The 20,890-nt window shown below is 50.3% G+C and overlaps 6 protein-coding genes across 6 annotated transcripts; 2 read left to right on the forward strand and 4 right to left on the reverse strand.

The window, feature by feature from the left end:
* Positions 1–5,489: 5,489 nt before the first annotated feature.
* MYCFIDRAFT_104430 (uncharacterized protein) lies at positions 5,490–9,879 on the forward strand (the record flags this gene model as incomplete). Its single annotated transcript, XM_007923037.1, has 5 exons — positions 5,490–5,627; positions 5,703–5,955; positions 6,015–6,127; positions 6,246–7,112; positions 7,171–9,879. Coding segments are annotated over 5 exons (4,080 nt in total), but the record flags the coding sequence as incomplete, so codon positions are not given.
* Positions 9,880–10,139: 260 nt separating this feature from the next.
* Positions 10,140–11,997, reverse strand: MYCFIDRAFT_27186 (Benomyl/methotrexate resistance; the record flags this gene model as incomplete). Its single annotated transcript, XM_007921608.1, has 2 exons — positions 10,140–10,470; positions 10,538–11,997. The coding sequence occupies 2 exons, from the start codon at positions 11,995–11,997 to the stop codon at positions 10,140–10,142; spliced, it is 1,791 nt and encodes a 596-aa protein (XP_007919799.1).
* Positions 11,998–13,007: 1,010 nt separating this feature from the next.
* MYCFIDRAFT_48219 (uncharacterized protein) lies at positions 13,008–15,252 on the reverse strand. The gene is made up of 8 exons (XM_007921829.1): positions 14,876–15,252; positions 14,459–14,820; positions 14,236–14,405; positions 13,819–14,175; positions 13,608–13,771; positions 13,348–13,547; positions 13,253–13,290; positions 13,008–13,196 (listed from the first exon to the last, which is right to left on the reverse strand). The coding sequence occupies exons 1-8, from the start codon at positions 14,902–14,904 to the stop codon at positions 13,065–13,067; spliced, it is 1,452 nt and encodes a 483-aa protein (XP_007920020.1). The 5' UTR covers positions 14,905–15,252; the 3' UTR covers positions 13,008–13,064.
* Positions 15,253–15,436: 184 nt separating this feature from the next.
* On the reverse strand, positions 15,437–17,657 carry MYCFIDRAFT_213102 (uncharacterized protein). The gene has a single exon (XM_007923038.1). It carries the CDS (start codon positions 17,192–17,194, stop codon positions 15,590–15,592), a length of 1,605 nt encoding a protein of 534 aa, XP_007921229.1. The 5' UTR covers positions 17,195–17,657; the 3' UTR covers positions 15,437–15,589.
* A 432-nt stretch (positions 17,658–18,089) lies between these two features.
* On the forward strand, positions 18,090–18,780 carry MYCFIDRAFT_192272 (uncharacterized protein; the record flags this gene model as incomplete). Its single annotated transcript, XM_007923039.1, has 2 exons — positions 18,090–18,680; positions 18,730–18,780. 2 exons carry the CDS (start codon positions 18,090–18,092, stop codon positions 18,778–18,780), a joined length of 642 nt encoding a protein of 213 aa, XP_007921230.1.
* Positions 18,781–18,826: 46 nt separating this feature from the next.
* Positions 18,827–20,221, reverse strand: MYCFIDRAFT_48222 (uncharacterized protein; the record flags this gene model as incomplete). The annotated part of the gene is made up of 2 exons (XM_007921830.1): positions 18,827–19,541; positions 19,598–20,221. 2 exons carry the CDS (start codon positions 20,216–20,218, stop codon positions 19,044–19,046), a joined length of 1,119 nt encoding a protein of 372 aa, XP_007920021.1. The 3' UTR covers positions 18,827–19,043.
* Positions 20,222–20,890: the final 669 nt, after the last annotated feature.

Here is a 20,890-nt window from a genome sequence, read left to right on the forward strand (position 1 = left end):
AGCGACTACGGAAAGCGTATAAAACGCTTGCGGAACGCTAGTAGAAAGCAGCAGAATACTAGGCTAAGCAATACAATATACACTATACTGCTAAGACATATAGTATAGGTAACCTAGTCTTACTGTCGACAAAGAATATCAGCTTAGATATCCTAAAGAAGAAACTTGGCCCGAAGTATATAGGGCCTTTTCGTATTATCGACGTAGTCGGAGCGTAGGCGTACCGCCTAGTACTGCCGTTAAGCACGAAGATCTATAATGTTTTCTATATTTCCCTCCTCGAGCCTTAGTATAGGCGCGATAGCGAGGAGTATAAGATAAGTATGCCTATCGCTAAAGGTAACGAGTAGTAGGTAGAAACAATCGTAGCTAAGAAGATAAAGAAGCAGAAGGCGTACTACCTTATTAAGTAGCGAGGTTAGCCTAAAGAATACAACACTTAGGAGCCAGCTGTTTATATTAAAGATTCTATAGCGTTAGACGAGTTCGAAGCTTAAGCGAAGCGTAAGCGTAGGCAGTAATTAAAACAAAAGAAAATGAAACTTAAGAAAAATAGTAGACACGTACTCGTTTCGCTACTAAAAAAGGCCTATTAGCCTAATATGCATACAGATAGCGCCGCGTAGGCGCGGCGACGGCGGGCCGCCTACCCTACTTATCGTTATCCTCCTCCTCGTCCTCCTCTTCGATGCCTATAGCAGTATCGATAGTAGCGACGGCGTTAGCGCCGACGCGCTAAGCGAGGTTCTAGTACGGTTAGTATGCGAAGCGCAAGTGAAACGAGGCTATAGGAAAAAACTATACCTAACGACCGATCTCTACTAAACTAGCTAGGTTAGTGCCGATATGCTCGAGCGCACTAAGTAAGTTAACGTCTGTAAGGGACCCGCTAGCGGCCCCCTTACGGGCTAGGGCTTTGCCGCCTAGGGTTACCTTATTCTTATTAGTATAAAAGACGTTAAGCGTAGATAGGATGACTAATATCGAGGTTAGTATACGGAGCGTAAGCGAAGCGCGTATAAAACATATATGCGACAATAGAGTCTAACTCGGCCTAGAGTGCCTCTAAGGCCTCGTCCGACTCCTCGACGGAGTCGTAGCTATCTAGGTTATACAAGTCGCGCGCGGAGCGCGCGGCGCGAATGCGGGCTAGTAGCGAGACGAGGGAGCGTGCCGTAATAGGAGTATAGGGGTAATAACTGCTACGGTAGCGATTATAGTTGCGCTTAGTAGCTAGGTCTATATTGCCGCCTATATAAAGCTTAGTTAGGTCTACTAAAGCGAGTTAGTTGCGAAGCGTATGCGCGTAGCAAGTAGCGAGAAAACGTACCGTTAGCCGTTATATGCTTAAAGCAACGGGTACAGCCCTCTAGGACTTTTAGGGGGCGCTAGGCAGGCGTAGTAGGTATCGAGGGCAGAGCGCCTACGGCGCGCTTGCCCGAGGCACGCGAAGGAGTAGCTATACTAGTAATGTTTTTTTAGATAGATATTTAAAAAAGAAAAATCTTTAAGTAATACTAGGAGGGCGTAGGAGGGGAGTAGGCGGGGGGTAGGCGGGTAGTATTCGGAGCGCTTAGAAAAAGAAGAAGTTTTTAAGCGGGCTTCGAATGCTTTAAATACTCGCCTCGCTTTCGGACAGCTTGCGTTCTCGCGTAGCTACCGCGTTCTTAGAAATTTAGGCAACCTCTAGTTAGTGCTAGAAGCAGCCGCGCTTTAAATCTATAAACAAACAAGCAACTACAAGGCAAATTATAACGTGCCTAGCAACTATAGCCTAGCGATAGGTACGTATAAAACGCGCAAGTATAGCGTAGAGTGTAAGAAATGGTATAATTTACTATATTACCCTATAGCTAGGACAGCTATACCGGGGGAAGGAGATAATTGTAAGAACCTAAGTAAGTAAAGTCTCCTGTCCTGCCTTAGCAAGCCTATATAACAATTATGTAATGTTATCATATATAGTACGATGCAGCCGCGCTAGCGATAAGCTTGCTTAGCGCATGCGCGTAATACTCGATTATACGTACGGACATACTCGGTAGCCGGTACGGCAGATATGCTATCCGTGCTAGGCCTAGTTAATAGTAGTCGCTCTGCCCTGTTCTAAGAAAGGCACGGTTTAGTTCTACTTTCTACTACGGCGATTAGTAGAGGGTGTTCTATACGTTGCTATATACCTATTTTCTTACAACTGCCTATCTCGCTAGGGGCGGGAGTTCCCCTTCCGACTTATAATAAGGCACTTATCCTAAGGGCGTTCAAAGTGTTACGGTTACTCGCGACAGATCGTTAGGTGACTTCTTATTACGTATAAGCCGAGGCTTCTTTAGAGAGGCTAATACAAGCGGGAGGCAGAGACAGAATAATTGGTACAAAGGTAATTCCAATTAGTAAGTAGGTAATATAAGTTAAACGCCTCGAGCTATAAGGGCATTCCGGCGTTCCTAAATACAAAGGAGATATCTTGTCTATAGTCGTAAGCGACGTAAGCGACGCTGTCGCTCTCGACCGCTCCTATCGCTCCTAGTAAGATAGAGCGACAGCTTAGCCTACTAGTCTTAGCATCGCTCTAAGATTATATAAGGACTCTAACCAATCAGATCCGTAATACTAAGCCTAGCAAGCAGAAGAAGAAGAAGGATAGCAATAAGGTTATAATAGACGAGACCGATAGCTAGCTTTAGCAATATAAGGCTATTCGTAGGGCGTACGCCTATATCGACCTATAGTATACCCTTAGAAGGCAGGCTAACGTTATAGGCTATTATAAGCTTATAGGTCGACACTATAAGCTAACCGCTATAATACTAACCTTCTAGAGGGACTAGATGTCTCTTAATAATAAGTGCTTAGTCGAGGCACTAAACAAGAAGGTTATCGAAGAGATAATGCGGTACTATAGAGTTAAACACCCCGACGATAACGACTAAGGCAAGGCTAGCAAAGGTAAGAAGCAAGAGCCGGCGGTACAATAGTAATATTACTATTATAGTGCGCCTTAACTATCGCCTAATTTATAGTTATATCCGCCGCCGCCGCTATACTATTATTAGCAACCTATTACTCCGTAGGCACCTTAGTTAAGCGCTCCTTAACTAAGCGCTCTACGGTTAAGTCTGCCTATTGCTAACGACGAGACTAATACAGCCGTTCTTATTATCTATTGCCGCTAGCTTCGGAAGCGCTATCTAATGCTTGCTATAAGCATTAAGGTAGGACAGGATTAGATAGCTTCTAAGGACTAGAGCTTAGATATAATTAAGGATAAGGAGAAGGCTATAGAGCTACGTAAATAGGTGCCTTCCGACGGTGCTTATTTTAGGCTAAAGAGTAAAGTAGACCGGTTCTTAAGGCATTATAGGGCTAAGCGGATACCTAAGGATATGTTAAGTCTACTAGAAGAGGTAGAAGATAGGGTAGAGGGCTAGGCGTATAGCAAGCCGAGGAGGTCGGCTTTATAGTCGCGCTATAGCACTACTACTACGTAAGAGATCGTTACGAAAGTTATAGATAAGTTAGTCTATATAGTTTGCTTAGATCCTGTCTATTTAGTTTTTCTATATATTATTTGTATAGTATATGCTACGTGCATTTCGTCGCCTTAATCCTCTTAGTCGTGCCGCTAAGACCCCGCTTTTAGACCCTAAACCCTCTCGGCTTTTCGTAGCTTTTCTATATATATCTTAATACTATACTATAGAATATATATAGATAGCGAAGATACATTTCCTAATCGATTCTATATATCTTTAAATAATTTACGAAAAATCGGCATATCGATGCGTACTATATATACTATATTATAGACGTTTAAAATATATAGAGTCGGCTTCTATAAGACAAGCTTGCGACTAGGCGTCTTAGTACTATTATATAATGCAGTATACTATATTCGAATCGATACTACTCGACTAAACCCGATCCGATTAGGACTATTTTTAAATGCTATTATAGCGCTAATACTAAGCTCTTATTTCTATATCTAATCGCCCTATTCTAACCGCTAGAAGGTAATATATAAAGCCGACTTGCTAGGCGTTAATACTAGCCCTACGGAAGAGCTTGCTATAGTCTACACCCTTACCCTAACTATTAATTGCTAGCTGTAAGAAGCGCTTAAAAGCGGCCTGCTAATCGTCTCCTAGACTATATTTAGGCATTATATCCTAGTGTCTCTTTATCTAGTGTTTAAACAAGCTAAATAAAGGTTCTATTAGGTTCAAATATAGCGAATATAGTAGCAAGAAGTTAGCAATAACGCCGTACTAATAGTATACATTACGGACGGCTCTTCTATTATAAGTTAAGTAGTTATCTATAATAATAACGGACCGTAGACCTAGAAATGGATTATACTAAGGAAGGATCTTCGTTTAAAGCCAATTTAGGAAGGACTAGCTATCGACACTGCCTTGCTTAATAAGTGTAGCACCTAGAAGCTAGCCGTCTATTATATATACTAGAAGTATACTATATCGTTATAGACGGTATAAATAGTAAGTGCTTATATAAGGGAAGCCTTTAGGTGCCTATCTACGCCTTCGAATAGCTAATCGCTTACTAGTATATATCTCGTCTATAAAGACAATCTACTCGCTTGTCTAGTAAGATATATTAATTAAGTATACAAGTTCTGCCTCTTTAGAGCGTTAAGAAGCCTTCCGCTATGCGACTTTGTATATAAAGTCCTTCTAGTAGATATACCGCTCTATTGTCCTTATACTAATATAGGTCCCGAATTCAAGTAATAACTAGTCTTATATCTCGTCTATCTAGGTCGTACCTTTAGTAGTAAGAATGTCTATTATAAAATCCCTTATATATAGCAATATCCTCTTCGGCCGGCCTAGTTGTCCTTAGCTATAGACTGAACCTAACCTCTTCTAATTCGTACTATACCGCTTTACTACTATAAACGACCTATTTAAATACTCTTTACGCTACGATAACTAGATATCCTTCGCCGATATACTATCCGCTAATAGCTGTCTAATAATAGCCTTGTCTTGCTTGGTAAGAGGCGCTATATTAACTAGAAAGACCTCGAAGGCGAGTCTAGGGCGCGGTAGAAGAAGCGACGGTAAGGTATAGCGATAGTAGCGGCGATCGTAGTAGTAGAAACTCGATAGACCGATAGCAAGAATAATAACGAGTAACAACACCAATTATTGGAATTATAGACTAGATATAGCGATAGCTAATTGCTTAGTTTGTTACCAAATTAGTATAAGAGGCAGAGCTAAGGAAGTGCGGCTTAAAAAGCTCAGGGTTTTTGTCGCTGAGAATATTCGGTGGTCTCGGCTACATCTCGGCCGAAGCTCTGCACTCACTGCGCGGCGCGTGCTTGACTTCTCTCGTCAGGCTCCAATGGTAATGGTAATAATGCCTCTCCGAGTCTCATCGAGAGCCTTTTGCGACACGACGACGACGTTATGAGCTCCGAGCATTCCCGGTCGGCCACGGCGCCGTCCGCTCCACCCCCAGGCATCAAACTGCGGTCGTATCAGACGGAAATGCTGGAGGCCAGCGTTCAGAAGAATATCATCGTCGCCATGGACACGGGATCTGGCAAGACACATATCGCACTGGCTCGAATCCGCGTCGAGCTGGAACGAAACGACAAGGTATGCATGCGTCGGGCCGGGTGCTTGCGCGGCCTTGCTTGCCTGCACATCTAATAACGTGCGTGTGCGGCACAGCTTGTATGGTTCCTCACGCCGTCCAAGACACTTGCGGAACAGCAGCATCAAGTCTTGTCCGCAGAGCTTTCCGGCTATGGCACGCGCCTGCTCACGGGCGCCGATGCCTGCGACAAATGGAGCGACCAAGGCCTGTGGACCGCCGCTCTCACCAACGTCAGGCTCGTCGTGGCCACTCCCGCCATTCTGCTCGACGCACTGACTCATGCATTCATGCACATGACGAGACTCGCCCTCTGCGTGTTCGACGAAGGTACTGTAGCACGTGCGGAATCCCACGAGTCTCTCGCAGCCATTGCTAAGAGCCAATAGCGCATCACTGCACCAAGAAGCACCCCATGAACAGCATCATGCAATTGTTCTATCGTCCTGCTCGAGAGCGTGGCGAGAGCGTGCCTCACATTCTCGGTCTGAGTGCAAGCCCCGTAAGTATGCCATGCCAGCAAATGGCACCTCGTTTGCCTTGCTATCCCGAGTGCTAATTCCACCACCACGCTTCCCCAGGTGATCAGCAGCAAAGAAGGAACGCTTCAGTATGTGCAGCATCTTCCTGAAGCCGCAGCTGCTGACCATGTCCGTAGAACCATTGAGAGCAATCTGAACGCCATCACTGTCACGCCCAAACAGCATAGACGGGAGCTAGACACCTTTGTGCATCCTCCCGACGTCCAAAACATTGTCTATACAGCCCCATCAGGAGGCGCTCTGCCAGGACGCTTGAGCACAGCTCTTGCCTACCTGACGCGGACGTACGATCTGTCTACAGACCCATATGTGCTTGAGCTGACTGAGCAAGACGACGAGAGGTCTCGAAAACAACTCCAAAAGACAATGATGAAGCGGAAGACCTACTGTCTTGACCAGCTTCGCGCTCTAGACATACGCGCTGGATTCTTGCTGGAACAGCTTGGTGCGAGTATGGCAGACTGGTACGTGGCAGCATGCATTCGCCGATTCAGGGCTGGTTTGATGTCGGAGTGTATTGTGCTACCCGATCTGTCGGAGAAGGAACGTCAGCATCTTGCACGCATTTTCGACCGCATTCGGGAGCTCGCCCCAGCAACACCTGACACAAACGGATCGGACATTACAGCCAAAGCTACAGAGCTCTTGGAACTTCTGCTGAAGCACGCTGACCCTTCCTTGCGAGGCATCATCTTCGTCGAGCAGCGTGTACTAGTCACAGCGCTAGCTGAATGGCTCCGCGGCTTGCCGCAGCTCAATGATCAATACCAAATTGCTGCATTCGTGGGAACGTCCACATCCACCAACAGGAAGATATCCGTCGCAGATCTCGTAACGTTGCAAGACCAAGCTCGAGATCTTGAAGCTTTCAGACGCGGTGAGAAGAACTTGATGGTAGCCACCAACGTCCTAGAGGAGGGCATCGACATCTCTGCTTGTAACCTCGTAAGTAGACTCAGCGAGTCGAATGCTCTTCTTGGGAGGTGCTAATGAAGAGTATTAGGTGATATGTTTTGATCCACCTCAGAATCTCGTCTCCTTCGTTCAGCGTCGGGGTCGCGCGAGACAGCAGCATTCCAAATATTTTATTTTCACAAAAGCAAATGACATCGGCAAAGCAAAGCAGCCCTGGACGTTGCTTGAGGCGGCAATGAAGGAGCTTTATTCGGATGATACACGACAAGTATGTGAAGCATTAGAGAGCCATGACTTGGACAAGGAAAGCAGGATCTACCAGGTGCAGTCCACACAAGCACTTCTCACGCTTGATAATGCCAAATCGCATCTTTACCATTTCTGCAGCGTGTGCATATCAAACGCTGCCGGGTACGTCGATTTGCGCCCAGAATTCGATACTTCTCAGGATCAAGAGACACACCTCTGGACAGCTACGGTTGATCTGCCGGCATTTGTGCATCCAGACCTCCGTTCGGCGAGATCTGCCGAATCTTGGTCTCGCGAAGAGCTTGCTATCAAAGATGCTGCGTTTGAAGCCTATGTGGCTTTGCATCAGGCTGGACTGATAAATGACAATCTCCTACCACCTCTTCACGAACACGAAGAAAGTGAGAGCAGTGGCCGACACTCTGATCAGTCCAGGCTTGTCGACGGCTCTAACCGCCTCTCAGCATGGCAAAGGCTCGGCCGGCCCATGCCAAACCTGGTTTCGTGGAACAGATGGGAAGTGATCTTGGAACACAAGAACACCGTCGTTGTCAAAATGGAGATGTGGCTGCCCTTCGCGGTAGCGACCGAGATGGCGGCTTTCAAGCTACATTGGAACGAAGAAACAGAGTATACTGCAAGAATCAATCACTACGATGAGACATCACACTATCTGGATGCAGAACGGCTCGATGTGCTGCAACGATGCACCTCTCTTGTGCTGAATTCAGTACACTCCGCTCGCATGCCTAGCAACGCCAGTGAATTTCCAATCCTATTTCAGCCGCAGAACATCCAGGATGTAGGGAAATGGCTTTTAGACTTTGGTGGCCAGGATTCTGCTACTACTTTCGATTCAGGGACTGAGCACGCGGGTCTTGTACATGTAAAGAGTCAACCTGGTCGCTTGTTCTTCTTGCGAAGCAACCATCGTGCGGATAATGGAGATGGCGTGTTACTCACGCCTTTTCCGAAAAGGAAGGACTTCCTGCACCCGGTCCTCGCCACAAACAACACGAGCGTGGCATATTCTTCTGTGGAATCGGTCCCAGCGAGCGAGTGCACGATTGAACGAATGCCCGCGCGGTATGCTCTATTTGCCGCATTCGTACCTTCCATGCTGCACCGCCTCGACCTCGCGTTGACAGCTGCTATCCTGCAAGCCGGAACATTGGGCGACATCGATGTGAAGAATACGACATTGATACTAGATGCCCTCTGCTCCCCTTCCGCAGGAGAACCTGCCGATTATAACAGACTGGAGTATCTGGGCGATCAAATCCTGAAGCACTGCGCAGAGGTTCAAGTCATGGCGCAACATTTGAAGCGGCCAGAAGGGTCCTTGACGTTGCAACGTGACAAGATCGTCCGCAATTCAACCCTCGCAAAAGCGGCACTGCAAGCTGGCTTGGACGAATTCATTATCACGAAACCATTTACAGGTGCAAAGTGGCGTCCTCCGTCCTTCAGCAAGACGTCTGGCCTCGATTGTGGCAAGAGGGAAATCTCAACCAAAACGCTCGCAGATGTCGTAGAGTCCCTGGTTGGCGCAGCTTATCTCGATGGTGGCCTGGCCAAGGGACTTCAATGCATCAAGATCTTATTGCCCAACGAGATATGGCATCCGCTTCCTCACTGCTTCAATCTGTTACTGTCAGATCTCGGTCCAGCGGCAAGTCATGATGGCCTAAGCTTCCTGGAGCGCATGATTGGACACGAGTTCGAGCACAAACAGCTCCTCATGCAAGCAATCACGCATGTCACCTGTCCTTACAAGGGTCAATTATCATACGAGCGGCTTGAGTTTCTGGGAGACAGTGTCTTGGACCTGGTCATCACGCCGCACCTCTTCGCCCACAAGAGACTTCTGCGGCACTGGGAGTTGCACCAAGCTCATGAAGCTTTGGTGAACAAGTACTTTCTGGGATACTGCTGCATGAATTATGCAATCGAACAAGACGAGAACGACATTGTAGCAGTCGCTGATGGCAGCTACAGGGCGATGCCCAAGCTTCGCAAAGTGCACCTGTACGACTTCCTTCGAGCAGATTCGCAGACAGCACAAATGAGGCGGACAGCCGTCGCCAAATTCGACGCAATGGTCCCCGAAATCGCCGAAAGGCTCCAGGGAGGGACAGAATATCCGTGGCCCGAACTCGTCACTCTTTCCCCTCCGAAATTCTTTTCCGATATCATCGAATCCGTTCTCGGCGCGCTTTACATCGACAGTCGAGGCGATTTCGGTGTTTGTGAGGCTTTTCTGGCGCGCCTGGGAATTGTGCAATACATGCGGCGCATGCTGGAGCAGCGTGTCGATTGCCTTCATCCAAAGGAGAGGATCGGGATTCTCGCGGACCAGGACTCAGTACGGTACTCGAGCAAGAGGTTGGAGGCACAGGACGGCAGCAAGTCTTGGACGTGTACGATACAAGTGGGTGGCGCGGAAGTCGTAGCCATTGATGGATGCGCGAGTCAAGAAGAAGGAGAAGTCAAAGCTGCAGCTCAAGCTTGCAGAGTGCTGAAGGGGAGAGAGGCGCCAGCTGTGAAGACACGGAAACGGAAGCTTGAAGGTGACAGACCAGAAGACAGCAAGGGCGAGCAGGCTAGGGCTCCATAACTCCGACTTGCTGCTCAGGTGATTTAATCATCATCATGTTTAAATCAAATCTACCCTATCACTACACACGTTTCTGGGTCTAAATTTCTAAATTTCTGTATCGTCTTATTATCGCTGATGAATGCTTCGTGCACTTGGTGCCTTTTGTAATCATGCATGCTCCTTCTCCTCCAATCTCCCCATTAGACCTTTTAGATGTCCTTGCGGGCATGTTTGGAATAGTTCTTTCGCAAAGTCTCGCCGTACTTGTATAGCACGAACGGGATGGGAATGAATGCAATCGAGAGGAAGGCCAGGGTACTGCTTGCCCAAGCAACCCCGAGATTCTTGTACATGGCACCCGCGAAAAGCGGAAAGCCGGTGCCAAAGGTGCTCCTGAAAAAGTCGTTGCCAGCGAGCACAGAGGCGGCGTAGTCCGGATATGCGTCTGAAAGGTAGTTGAGGACGGAATTGAAGAGCAGGAAGGCACCGATCGAGAACCATGCGCTGCCAATGATAGGCACAATCCAATGTACATCTGGCCTGGTATCGCGAAAATATCAGCATCTAGTAGGCTTTGGAGAACTTGCATAATGTTATTACAACTCACCTCGCGGACCAACCGAACCAAAAGAGGCAGATTGGAATGCAGAAAGCACCGACGAAGCATGGCGTCAAGCGGTATTCAGGCGTGCATTCACCGTTCTCGTCGAACTTGGGCTCCAGATATGTATGGAGGTACCAAAAGAAGGGCGGGATGACCACGAACGATCCGATGAGGATGCCCAGGAATGCCAAGCCTTCTGCGCCGAGTCCAAAGCCGTAAATCTCGACGAATACAATGACGAAGCTCTCGAACCAGATGTACAGTAGACCGTAGATGAGCGCGATGTAAAGGTTGAGGAGGAAGACCATGGGTTCCATGAAGTTCAGGGTGAAAGGTCGAACAGCAGCCATCAACAAGATCTCCTTTCCGGTCATCTGTTCGGACATGAGCTCAGGCTCACATATCAGCTTCTCGTTGCCAGTGATCTTGCGCAAGCGGCGAGTCCGGCGGAGCAAGATATTGTTGGCGCTCGTCTCAGGGAAGCAGAAGAAAAGGAAGACCAGGCAGAATGCCGAGAGCCACATCAACTCCCAGATTGGCCATGTCCACGGAGCAGTGAAACCACCTTTCACGGGTGCGTATTCGACTGCAAAGCCTCCCACAAGCGGACCCAGTGTTGGACCACAAACTGCAGCGACTCCCCAAATGGATATCGCGTAGGCTCGCTTCTTCGGTGACCAAATGTCAGCCAGCGAGGCACCGCCAGTGGCGAGGACAGGACTACCAAAGAAGCCGGTAATGAATCGGAAGGCGAGGAGCATGCCGAAGTTCTCGGCCCTCGCGACGGCAGGCTGAAGACCAACGAAGACAACAAGCGTTCCGAGGTAGATTGGATTTCTGCCAATCTGAGGAATTTCCGACATGGGTGACCAGAGCATTGGGCCGAGACCATATCCTGCGACGAATAGACATAGTCCGAGAGTTGCTGCAACCTGAGAGACGCCAAATGTCGCCATGACGCTTTGGGTGCCGGCCGAGTAGATGGAAGATCCGATGTACACAGAGGTAGTCAACAGGCAAATCTCGAAGGTGACGAAGCACTTCTTGAAAAGGCTCCAGTTCTGGGGGTTCTCAGGATCATTGTCTCCCCACCAGCTCACGAGCGCTCGATCTCGACCTTTCTCGGGGTCGACCTTGACACCGCTCGCGTGGTTGATGCGTGCATCATCGCTGGAGCTTCTCTGTCCACCACTGTCGCCATCAGACGATCTCCGTTCCTTCTCGGGGTCGGGTAAGTCTTCGCCTCGCTCCTCACGCGTTCGAATGCCGCCGAGAGTCTCGGGCTCCGTTCCATCTGCGCGTGGATTCGTATCGCCGTGGTCCGCCAGGTATCCAGACTTTTTCTCATCGATGAAATATTTATACAACGATGGATCCGCCTCTTCCTGATATTGGAGAAACTTCTTCCGTGACACGAATCGTATGAGATGGCCAAAGGCCGTGTCCCGGATCAGGTCTGTCATGGCCAAAGTGTCGGCGCAACGCACGATGCCCAAGCTGTTGCAAGACGCTGAGAGATGGAAGGTTCCCCAAAGAGTGGAAGGTGGAATGGACGAGGAATGTGATTTGTAAGAATGACAAGGAATGCGAAGAAAGGACAAAGACGACTGAGCATATGTATAGTCAGTTATACTCACACATTGTTCGTTCACGGATCGTCCAAGCCATATGCACTCATCACTCATCGTCATGGAAGAAAGCTTAAATCGCGTCGCGCGTTGCTGCGTCAGCCCGTGCGACGATGTCATTATTTGTGGGCAGTACTAACAAGCGGGGACCAAATCGATAACAACGACGTCCGGACCCGTTTTAATGTCGGTGCTTCTAGACCTCGTCCACATGGAGACAAAGGGGTCCGGGTCTTGGAGAAGGTCTTTGTAACACCTCGTAATTGATATTTCGAGGAGCGCATGTACGAGCACGTGCAACTCTGAGTCGGTCGGTCGGTCGACTTGGATTTCTCGAAAGCGAAAGGGGCCATCTTGATCCTGAGACCAAATCACAAAAATGTTCACTGTGGGTAAGGATTGGTACCTGCTTGTTATCGCTTTGGTGCCCGATTGCTAGCATCTCGCGTCATCTGTGCGCGGTGCCACGAGGGCGGCAGATGGCCTCTGGAGATGCGATCGGGCGTGGAAATGGTGCACGGAAAGGGTGGGTGGATGGCGCCGTAGTGCCATCTCTGAGCGTAATGTAAGAGGAAGTTGCGTCTCGCTTGGCGTCGACGGCTTTTTTGGGTTTTTCGCCTCCCGCCTCCCGGGCTCCTGGGATACTCCTGGATCCGAGCCCGATCACGGTCACGGCCACGGTTCACCCCAAGATCTGATGCCAAGCAAAAACATCTACCACATGCTCATCCAGGGTGTGACCTGCATGGGAAGCCGACCGGAGACCAGATCACGAACCGTGCCTCTTGCCCCTGCATCTTCGACAGCACTTCTTGACGAAGGGAGCGCTCTCAAAACATCGCGATGAAGCAATGAGAAAGCATCGTCTCGACATAACTAGCACTGTAGATGGTCAACGCTACCTATTTGATCTCTCGAAGCTCAGACGTTGGTGTCTTGTGATTGAGCTCAATCTCTGCATGCTGCGAGTTTTGAACCCCCAGAAGATCTCCTCCCTTCTCGGCATGATTGGCGCCGCCGAACTTGGTGTCCATCTGTGTCGAATGTCAGCAATCCGGTGCACTGTCGCTCTGCACAGCGAATAACCCACCTCTTCCAGAAGCGTCTTTCTGGTTTCTGGAATAAAGACTACAGCAACGTCAGCCTACGCTCTTCAAGCATGACGACTGACTTCGAACGACTTACACCACACGAAGACCGCCAACATGAAATTGATCCCTGCAAACATATAGAAGGCATAAAAGCCACAGTTTTTCAGAAAGGTCGGGAAGAATTGCCCAACGATAGCTTGTGCGACATTCTGCGTTTGACTCGCCATCCCCACGGCTTGGGCGCGAACATTCATGCTAAAGATTTCCGACGTCCAGATCCAGACCGTCGCACCCCTAGCAAATGTCAGTCAGCATCGCCAGTACGGGAAACACATTGCTCACGCCACCACATACCATGTCGGTTTGTAGAAGAATATGAACAGGAACAGCAGAAACACAATGGAGATGGCGACCGATCTAGGCTTCACGCCATCGGCCAGCGTGGGAGTCTGAGTCTCGACCGAGGCGACAATGATCATGCACATCCCCATACCCATAGCACCGACAATGAATAAGAACTGAGAAGCATTAGCTCTAGCCCGGCAGACGAATCGAAGACACCCACCTTGCGTCCGAATCGATCAGCAGTCCACGCAGCATTGAGCGTGAACAGAATGCCGAACGTTGCGTTTAACGCATTGATCAGCGCAATGGTGGAGCTCCTCTTGAAGACTTTCTTGTAGACGATAGTGCTGTAAGTGTTGAGAGATCCTTGTCCCGTAACCTGCTGACCCGCATTCATGATGAAAGCCAGCAAAAGTCGCTTTCGAAGCGAGCGGTCCTTCCAGAACGCAGAGTACGAGGGTGAGATGGCTTCCTTCTCGAACTCCAAAGCTTCGCGGATCATCAACACTTCATTTTCAACCTCTTGCTCCGATTCTCGGATTCTTCGGAGCGATCTACGAGCTTGCTCGATCTTGTTCTTCTTGATACTCCACCGAGGACTCTCGGGAATGAAGAAGACCTGCGCTAGAATAGTCACCGGCATCAGTAGCTGGAAGACCACGACCATCTTCCAGTCCCATTCTCCGAGAGCTTCCGCGTTTCTGGAGCAGGCGTAGTTGATCCAGTAAGCGATGAAGCTGCCAACACTATAGAACATTTGCCAAAACGTCATAATCGTTCCTCTGATCTCCGGCGGAGCACATTCACCTAAACTCCATATCAGCATCGAAATCCGCGCGAATCGCACTTCGAAAGCACACCGATATATATTGAGCCCGCCGTCAGAGCAAGACCTTGTCCAATACCAATCACAACCCTACCCGCAATGAAGCAGCCGATCTGACCGGTTGGGGAAAACGTCTGCATGAAAGTGGCAACGACAACGCAAGCAGCGCCTGATGCCACGCCAATGCGACGACCGAAGTAGTCAGCAATTGGCCCTGCCATGAAGAATCCCGCAACGATCGCTCCGACGGTGTACGAGGTATTGATAGCGCCGATGATTTGCGCTCCAGGGCTGTCGAAGAAGGCGACCCAGTTATTAGAGCCCTGGACGGCATTGTAGACGCTGGCATCGTAGCCATAGAGCACCATACAAGATGCAGCAACGAGGGAGATGTACCTGCACGGCCATTAGACATTATTGTCGCAACTCAACATCTCAAGAAGAGACCTGCCAATTGTATAATCTGGTCGAAGCAACCATTTTCTTTTTTGCGCGGTCGGGACAAGCGATTCCGCGCAAAGTGCGGACCAAGTCTTTCTATACGCTGTCGTGCAGTCAAGCAGACACGTGGAGCAAGTCCACGTGCGTGTGCTTCCCAGAACCTGATGAAGTCGAGAAATAGATCTCACACAGCTCCAAGCTTCCAACTCGCATGATCATTCCCTCCGTATCGGACCCAATGACTCAAATCGCCTTTTGCGAATCGCAATGTTCCTTCGCTTCGCTTATGCAGACTTACACCACCATCGTGAAGTAGTTTTGCTTCGCTAGAGCGCTGTTGATACTTGACTATGTAGCTTAGAACACCTATAGTAAGCTTCCAAGATGGTGTGTGGATTCCGTGGAGGTGGCTGCCACAGTGGTACTTCCACCACTTATTAAAAGTAATGATGAAGGGATCTGGGGCCGATGATGTGGGGAATGCACCTGGTAAATTGGCTGACCAGGATACCATCGGGCTACTGCCGAGTCGACATGTATTATTGAAATGTGAACTGCCGGGGATCATCAGCAGCAGCGAACGGACTCCATTAGAATTTATCTAGGATGCGAAGTTTGTTATAATGCAGAACCCCAATGCGTGATATTATTGTGCTCACGCCAGATGAGCAGCGCCTGATGAGGAGAACGCTCTTTCCATGCACAGGCAGTAGCCGACCACTCCTCACAAGCCCTCTCCACGCAGGCGCCGACGGCCCCGAAGGCTGCCAATATCATGCCCGGTGGCACCGTCGTGAACAGCTTCGACAGGAGCGACCCCTGGTTCTGTAGGCTTGACGACGTGCTCCACGTGTGTCGTGCCGTTCGGAGCACCAGCAGTGGCCTTCTCATCACCCGCTTTGTGAGCCTCATCGAACTGGACTGCAGGACGGCCGCGACCTTCTTCGGCTTGGCGGCCGAGTGTGCCTTTGTTTTCGGCGGGATGGGCTGGGTCAGCAGCGGCGGTCGTGGCAGCAGCAGCAGCGGGGACCTCACGTACTTCTGGTGCGGTAGTGGTCACAGGGTGCGTTACTGCCTCTGTAACTGTTGGCTTGCCCTTTTGATCTCGACGTCTTCTTGTCCTGTCTCGGAGGCGCGGCAGACATAGGAGGGAGCACCCAATGCAGCACAGTCCTGCGAGTAAAGCCGCTGCAACTGCTGCACCTACGGCAGCGCCAATCTTGACGGCACGATGCTTGCTCGCTCTCTTTTGGTATGTATGGCGGTAGCATTGAGAGTAGCACTCTCGTTCATCAGTGCACGTCGCTTTGGTGAAGAAGTGCTTGTTCTTGGTCGGGGGTTGAATAGCAAATGGCCCGTCAGGCAAGTTGACAAGCGGGAAATACGTGAGTTTTGGATCGGTTGTGCCCCAGTGATGTCCGCTCAGCTGCATTGTCGTGGTGCCGGGTACCCACCAAGTCACGTTGTTGGCAATTGAGGGTTCGGGTACGATAGCGGTGATCTGCATGGGCTTCTTGTGAGATGCTGTACAGGAACAAATGCGTCTGGTGTTTGCGTCGTTGTAGGATGTGCAATAGTCTGAATCGGCTTCATTGATGATGACGTGGTACTCAATGGGTGTTGCGACGAGACCGGAGACTCTTGGTTCGGTCAACTGTAGTGCTCCTGGTGGGGCTGTGGCTGGGGTTGCGAAGGCAGTCACTGGAGTAGTCATCGGCCATGCTGTAGCAGTGCTGGTGACGATCTGTACCGTTATTGCTCCTGGCTGAGCCGTCGGAATCACCGGGACATTCTCCATGGTAGTTGAGTAGGGGGCTGGAATTGCGGGAGTCCAGTCGAGCGATATCCTGCCGACCGAGCGATGGCCGCCGTGATCGTACCAGCTCTCTGTCAGGTACATCATATCATGTTTCGCGGTCACCGATGCCACGATTGTTCGCTCCTCGGCGTTGCGGCCAGAAGGGCCCTTCTGCGGTCCTATAGTGTACTCCAAAGCCGGTAGGAAGGTGTCCTTCACCACAGCAGTCACCGTGAAGACGCCGGAGGCTGCGGTGAGGGTATCGGTCAGGGTTTGGCCTTTGGTATGACCTGAGACTATGGCGTCGAACAGCGATGCGGGAAGAAAGCCTGAGCGGGCGTCTTGGACGAGAATAGTCGACGAAGAAGGCCAAGTTGTGGAAGAAAGTGTAGGTGAAGCGGGAGCTAGGATCATGCCGCCAGGACCGGTCGAGTTAGGCAGCAGGACTACAGTGCTGGCCGGTTGTGCAGAGACGGTAGTGGCGGGAAAGATTGCAAGAGCAATGGCCAGCCATTTTGTGATGGGCTCCATCCTGGCGGAGCGGAGCGCGCAGGTGGTGCTGAGTGGTGACAGATGATGATTGGCTCTGCGGGGCGGGTAGATGTCGAGTGTCGATGATGTTGGAAGAGCTGACAAGAAGCAGTGCAAAGTATTCTGACCGATGTTGCTGTCGGTCGAAGTATGGTGGTGGGTGGATGTATGATGTTGAAGATGGGATTGAAGATGCGAGCAGACAGGAAGACTCCAGGACGAGTAAACAAGGCGCGCATTACTACTTGCCGTGGGTGCTTATGCTCGGATGGCATTTGGAAGGCAGCAATGCAGATTGCGGAAGGCGTTCGAGCATGGCATGCTGTACCAGAAGGAAGTCGTCGTCCAGCGCAGGCGTGAGCGATGGACAATGCAGCACAGCACAGCACAGCACAGCATTGCATCTTGTGGCGAAGTCGTTGGCAGTGGCCATGTGTGCCATACCATGCCATGCCATGCCATGCTTGCTCCTGCTCCTGCTCCTGCATGCGATGTCGATGGAGTCGGTGCAGGTGGTGATGGTGAGGCTGACGATGATGGCCCGGATCGTCGCGCTGCCCTGGTCCTGGTCCTTGTCCTGACCTTCAGATGAGCAAGGTCGTGTCGTCGTCGTTGCCGGAGCGATTCGTGCACCAAAACAAGCTGCCCAATCGAGACGCTGCAAAGTCCGTGGAGGCCTCCAGCAGAGAAGCGAGTCAAGCGACGCTTTGATGCGCTGAAGTCTTTCCATGGCATGGCATGAATTATTCCCCACAAGACAGCCTCCCACCTCCCACTGCAATAGAATATCCACATCCCGACACAGCATCGTGGCTCCACCTTGCGAGCCTGCGCAGCTCCCCCATCCACCCCCACCTCGCTCACTCCAACACCGTCCTGGTGACTGATCAACACAATGCGCTCCTTCTATCTCCTGCCCGCCGCTTTGCTTGCGAGTCTCACAAGCGCACTGCAATTGCCTGACCTCCAATCCTTCGTCCAAGCTCTTCCCAACGCCCTGCAGGACCTACTTCCGGAACCGCTTCATAACGGAACTGCACACGAGCTGTTGAAGCGACAATACAGCAATACCTGTCCCGAAGACTTCAAGTCCTGTGCCAACCTCGGCGCATCCAATCTCTGCTGTCATTCAAAAGCAGTCTGTTCGGCCGACTATGCTGGTCATGTAGCATGCTGTCCTTCGGGAGCGGCGTGCACTGGGACAATAGGCGGAGTAATCACAGCAGGAACTTTGAACTCGAATGGCGCCATTGTAGGAGGCGGCGCAGCGGCAACAGGAACCACGGGAAATGCTGGTGTGCTGGAGACAAACACGGCTCAGACGACTACGACTAGTTTCCAGTTCGCCAGCTCCACCACCAATGGCTTGGTCATGGCGACAACTCCCTCGACTGTAGCTTTGGCGACCAACAATAATGGAGGATTCATCGTGGATGGCACAAGCACCGTGGCCAACCCAAATGCAGGTGCCAGGATAGCAGAAGTGGTAAGTTGCGACCCTCAAATGGCGGCATCTGAGGCTAAACTCTCTGTAGCCCTTCCTTGTGCAGGCTGTAATTCGGATTTTGGAACGTTTGCCGCTCTGAAAGGTTCAAAAGCAACGAGGTAATGGGCACAAGGCGACGATATAATGAAATGTACAGAAGATCGATTTCACGCCTGCATAAAGAACGGGCACAGGACATGCATGGCGTTTCCCAGCAGCGCCTAAGGAATGGAATGCATGTGGATGCTTCTCAAGAATCCTTGTTGATTTACCCTGACTCTTTGCTTGACCTCCCTACTCCTCCCACGACCTTTTAGTGAGAATTTCAGAAGCACCACGATGATGTTCTGAAAGCTCGCGCGCTCACGAATGACCCTGGATGTCTCTGGTAATGTAAGGCTCCTCCAGATATTTCTCCTCCTCCTCCGTTAGGGTCTTGCCTCTCACAGCAAGGGCTTCTTCAATCCTATCAACACTAGAGAAGCCAATGATTGGGCTGCTGACTCTTTTGTTAATCCACGCCAGCGCAATATGGGCCATTGTCCATCCCTTCTTCTCAGCCAGCTCTTGCACCCTTTTGATGATAATTTGGTCGCTTTCACTCTGTCCTGTAGTGAACATGCTGTTCTTCTGCTCACCTGCAGAACGGATCGTGCTACCGTGCTCCTGCGGAGGGCGTGCCAGATGGCCGCGGCAGAGTGGAGCCCACGGAATCAAGCCGACTCCAGTCTCGTTGCAAAACTTGTTCATTTCACGTTCCTCTTCGCGATAGAGAAGGTTGTAGTGGTTCTGCATGCTGATGAACTTGGTCCAGCCATTTTTCTCAGCAACAAATTGCATCATGGCGAACTGATATGTCCACTATCGATATGTCAGTAGGACGTAGAGGCTCGAAAAGGTTCAGAAATTCGCAGTACCATGCTCGATGCACCAATGTAGCGCACCTTGCCGCTCCTGACAAGGTCATGCAGCGCCTCCATGGTCTCTTCTATGGGCGTTTCAGGATCAAATCGATGGATCTGTAGCAGGTCCAAATAGTCTGTGTCCAGCCTCTTCAAGCTCGCATTGACGGCTTGGAATATCGCAGATCTTGACAGCCCGCCATGGTTCACGTAGTCCTTGCTCTGCGCAATGGCTTGTCCATACATTATCCCTCGCACACCCGGCTCTTCTCCTACGTAACCATAACATTTGCTCAAGATGACAACCTTATCTCTTGGAATCTTGTAATGCTTCAGCGCTTTTCCAATAATGGCCTCAGACACACCATTACTATAGACATTGGCCGTATCAAACGTCGTAAGACCACGATCGTATGCTGCCTTCAAGAGGGGAAGTGCTTCTGCTTCTTCTATCACCCATGGCTGCCAGTCTTTATGTCCGAATGACATGGCTCCAAAGATTGGCACAGACACACGGAGGCCTGACCTTCCCAAGCGAACATATTCTGCTTTCGTTTCGTTGATGGACTTGAGCACAGGATCGTTCTCGTCGAGGTTGAGATTGCCGAATGGCTGTGTGAGACGATTCGAAGACATGGCGATTGGGTGCTAGGAGGGCAGTTCTGGAATGAATGAGACAGTACGACAGCAAATGATAAGTCAATGTCTCCAACAACAGTATCGGTATCGATGCTTCCTTGACATGGGCCAGCTCTCACACCACGCTGAGCTCACATGAGGGGCAGCATTTATCCGGCGATTGGGACGGACTTAAATGTAGGACCGCGAGTGGATTCAGAATGAGACGCAGGGACGTGGTTGTCGCCTCTTCTTCGAGGTTCAGGCTGTTCTCCTGGCCCAATGATCACGGCCGTGGAATTATGGAGTGCAAACACATGTGCACCGGAGCTGATGATGGGACTTCTTTGTCTCTCGCCGGCGCAGTCCGACGGGAAGCCGACCATTTCTTGGCGCCGGGACATGGAAGCTTTTACTCCCCTGCAGGCTGCCAGACTACACCTTTCACGGCCATTCTAGTCCAAGCATGCCAACATCTACGGCAAGGAGAGCACCATTTCAGCGACTAGGAGATCTCCGCCCAACCATGCCACGCTTCAGCGGACTCTGGAGCAGCAGTGGCAGCGGTGACAAGCTTGAGCTTCAAGCTGGGAGCTCTCTGTAGATCGGCATCGAGTTCATCATTGGTCACGGTGCTTTTCTCGGACATGCAAGCACGTTGCTGCTGCATTCTCCTCGTTCAAAAGGCAG

The sequence above is a fragment of the Pseudocercospora fijiensis genome, assembly GCF_000340215.1.
Source record: "Pseudocercospora fijiensis CIRAD86 unplaced genomic scaffold MYCFIscaffold_1, whole genome shotgun sequence".
Lineage (NCBI taxonomy): Eukaryota > Fungi > Ascomycota > Dothideomycetes > Mycosphaerellales > Mycosphaerellaceae > Pseudocercospora > Pseudocercospora fijiensis.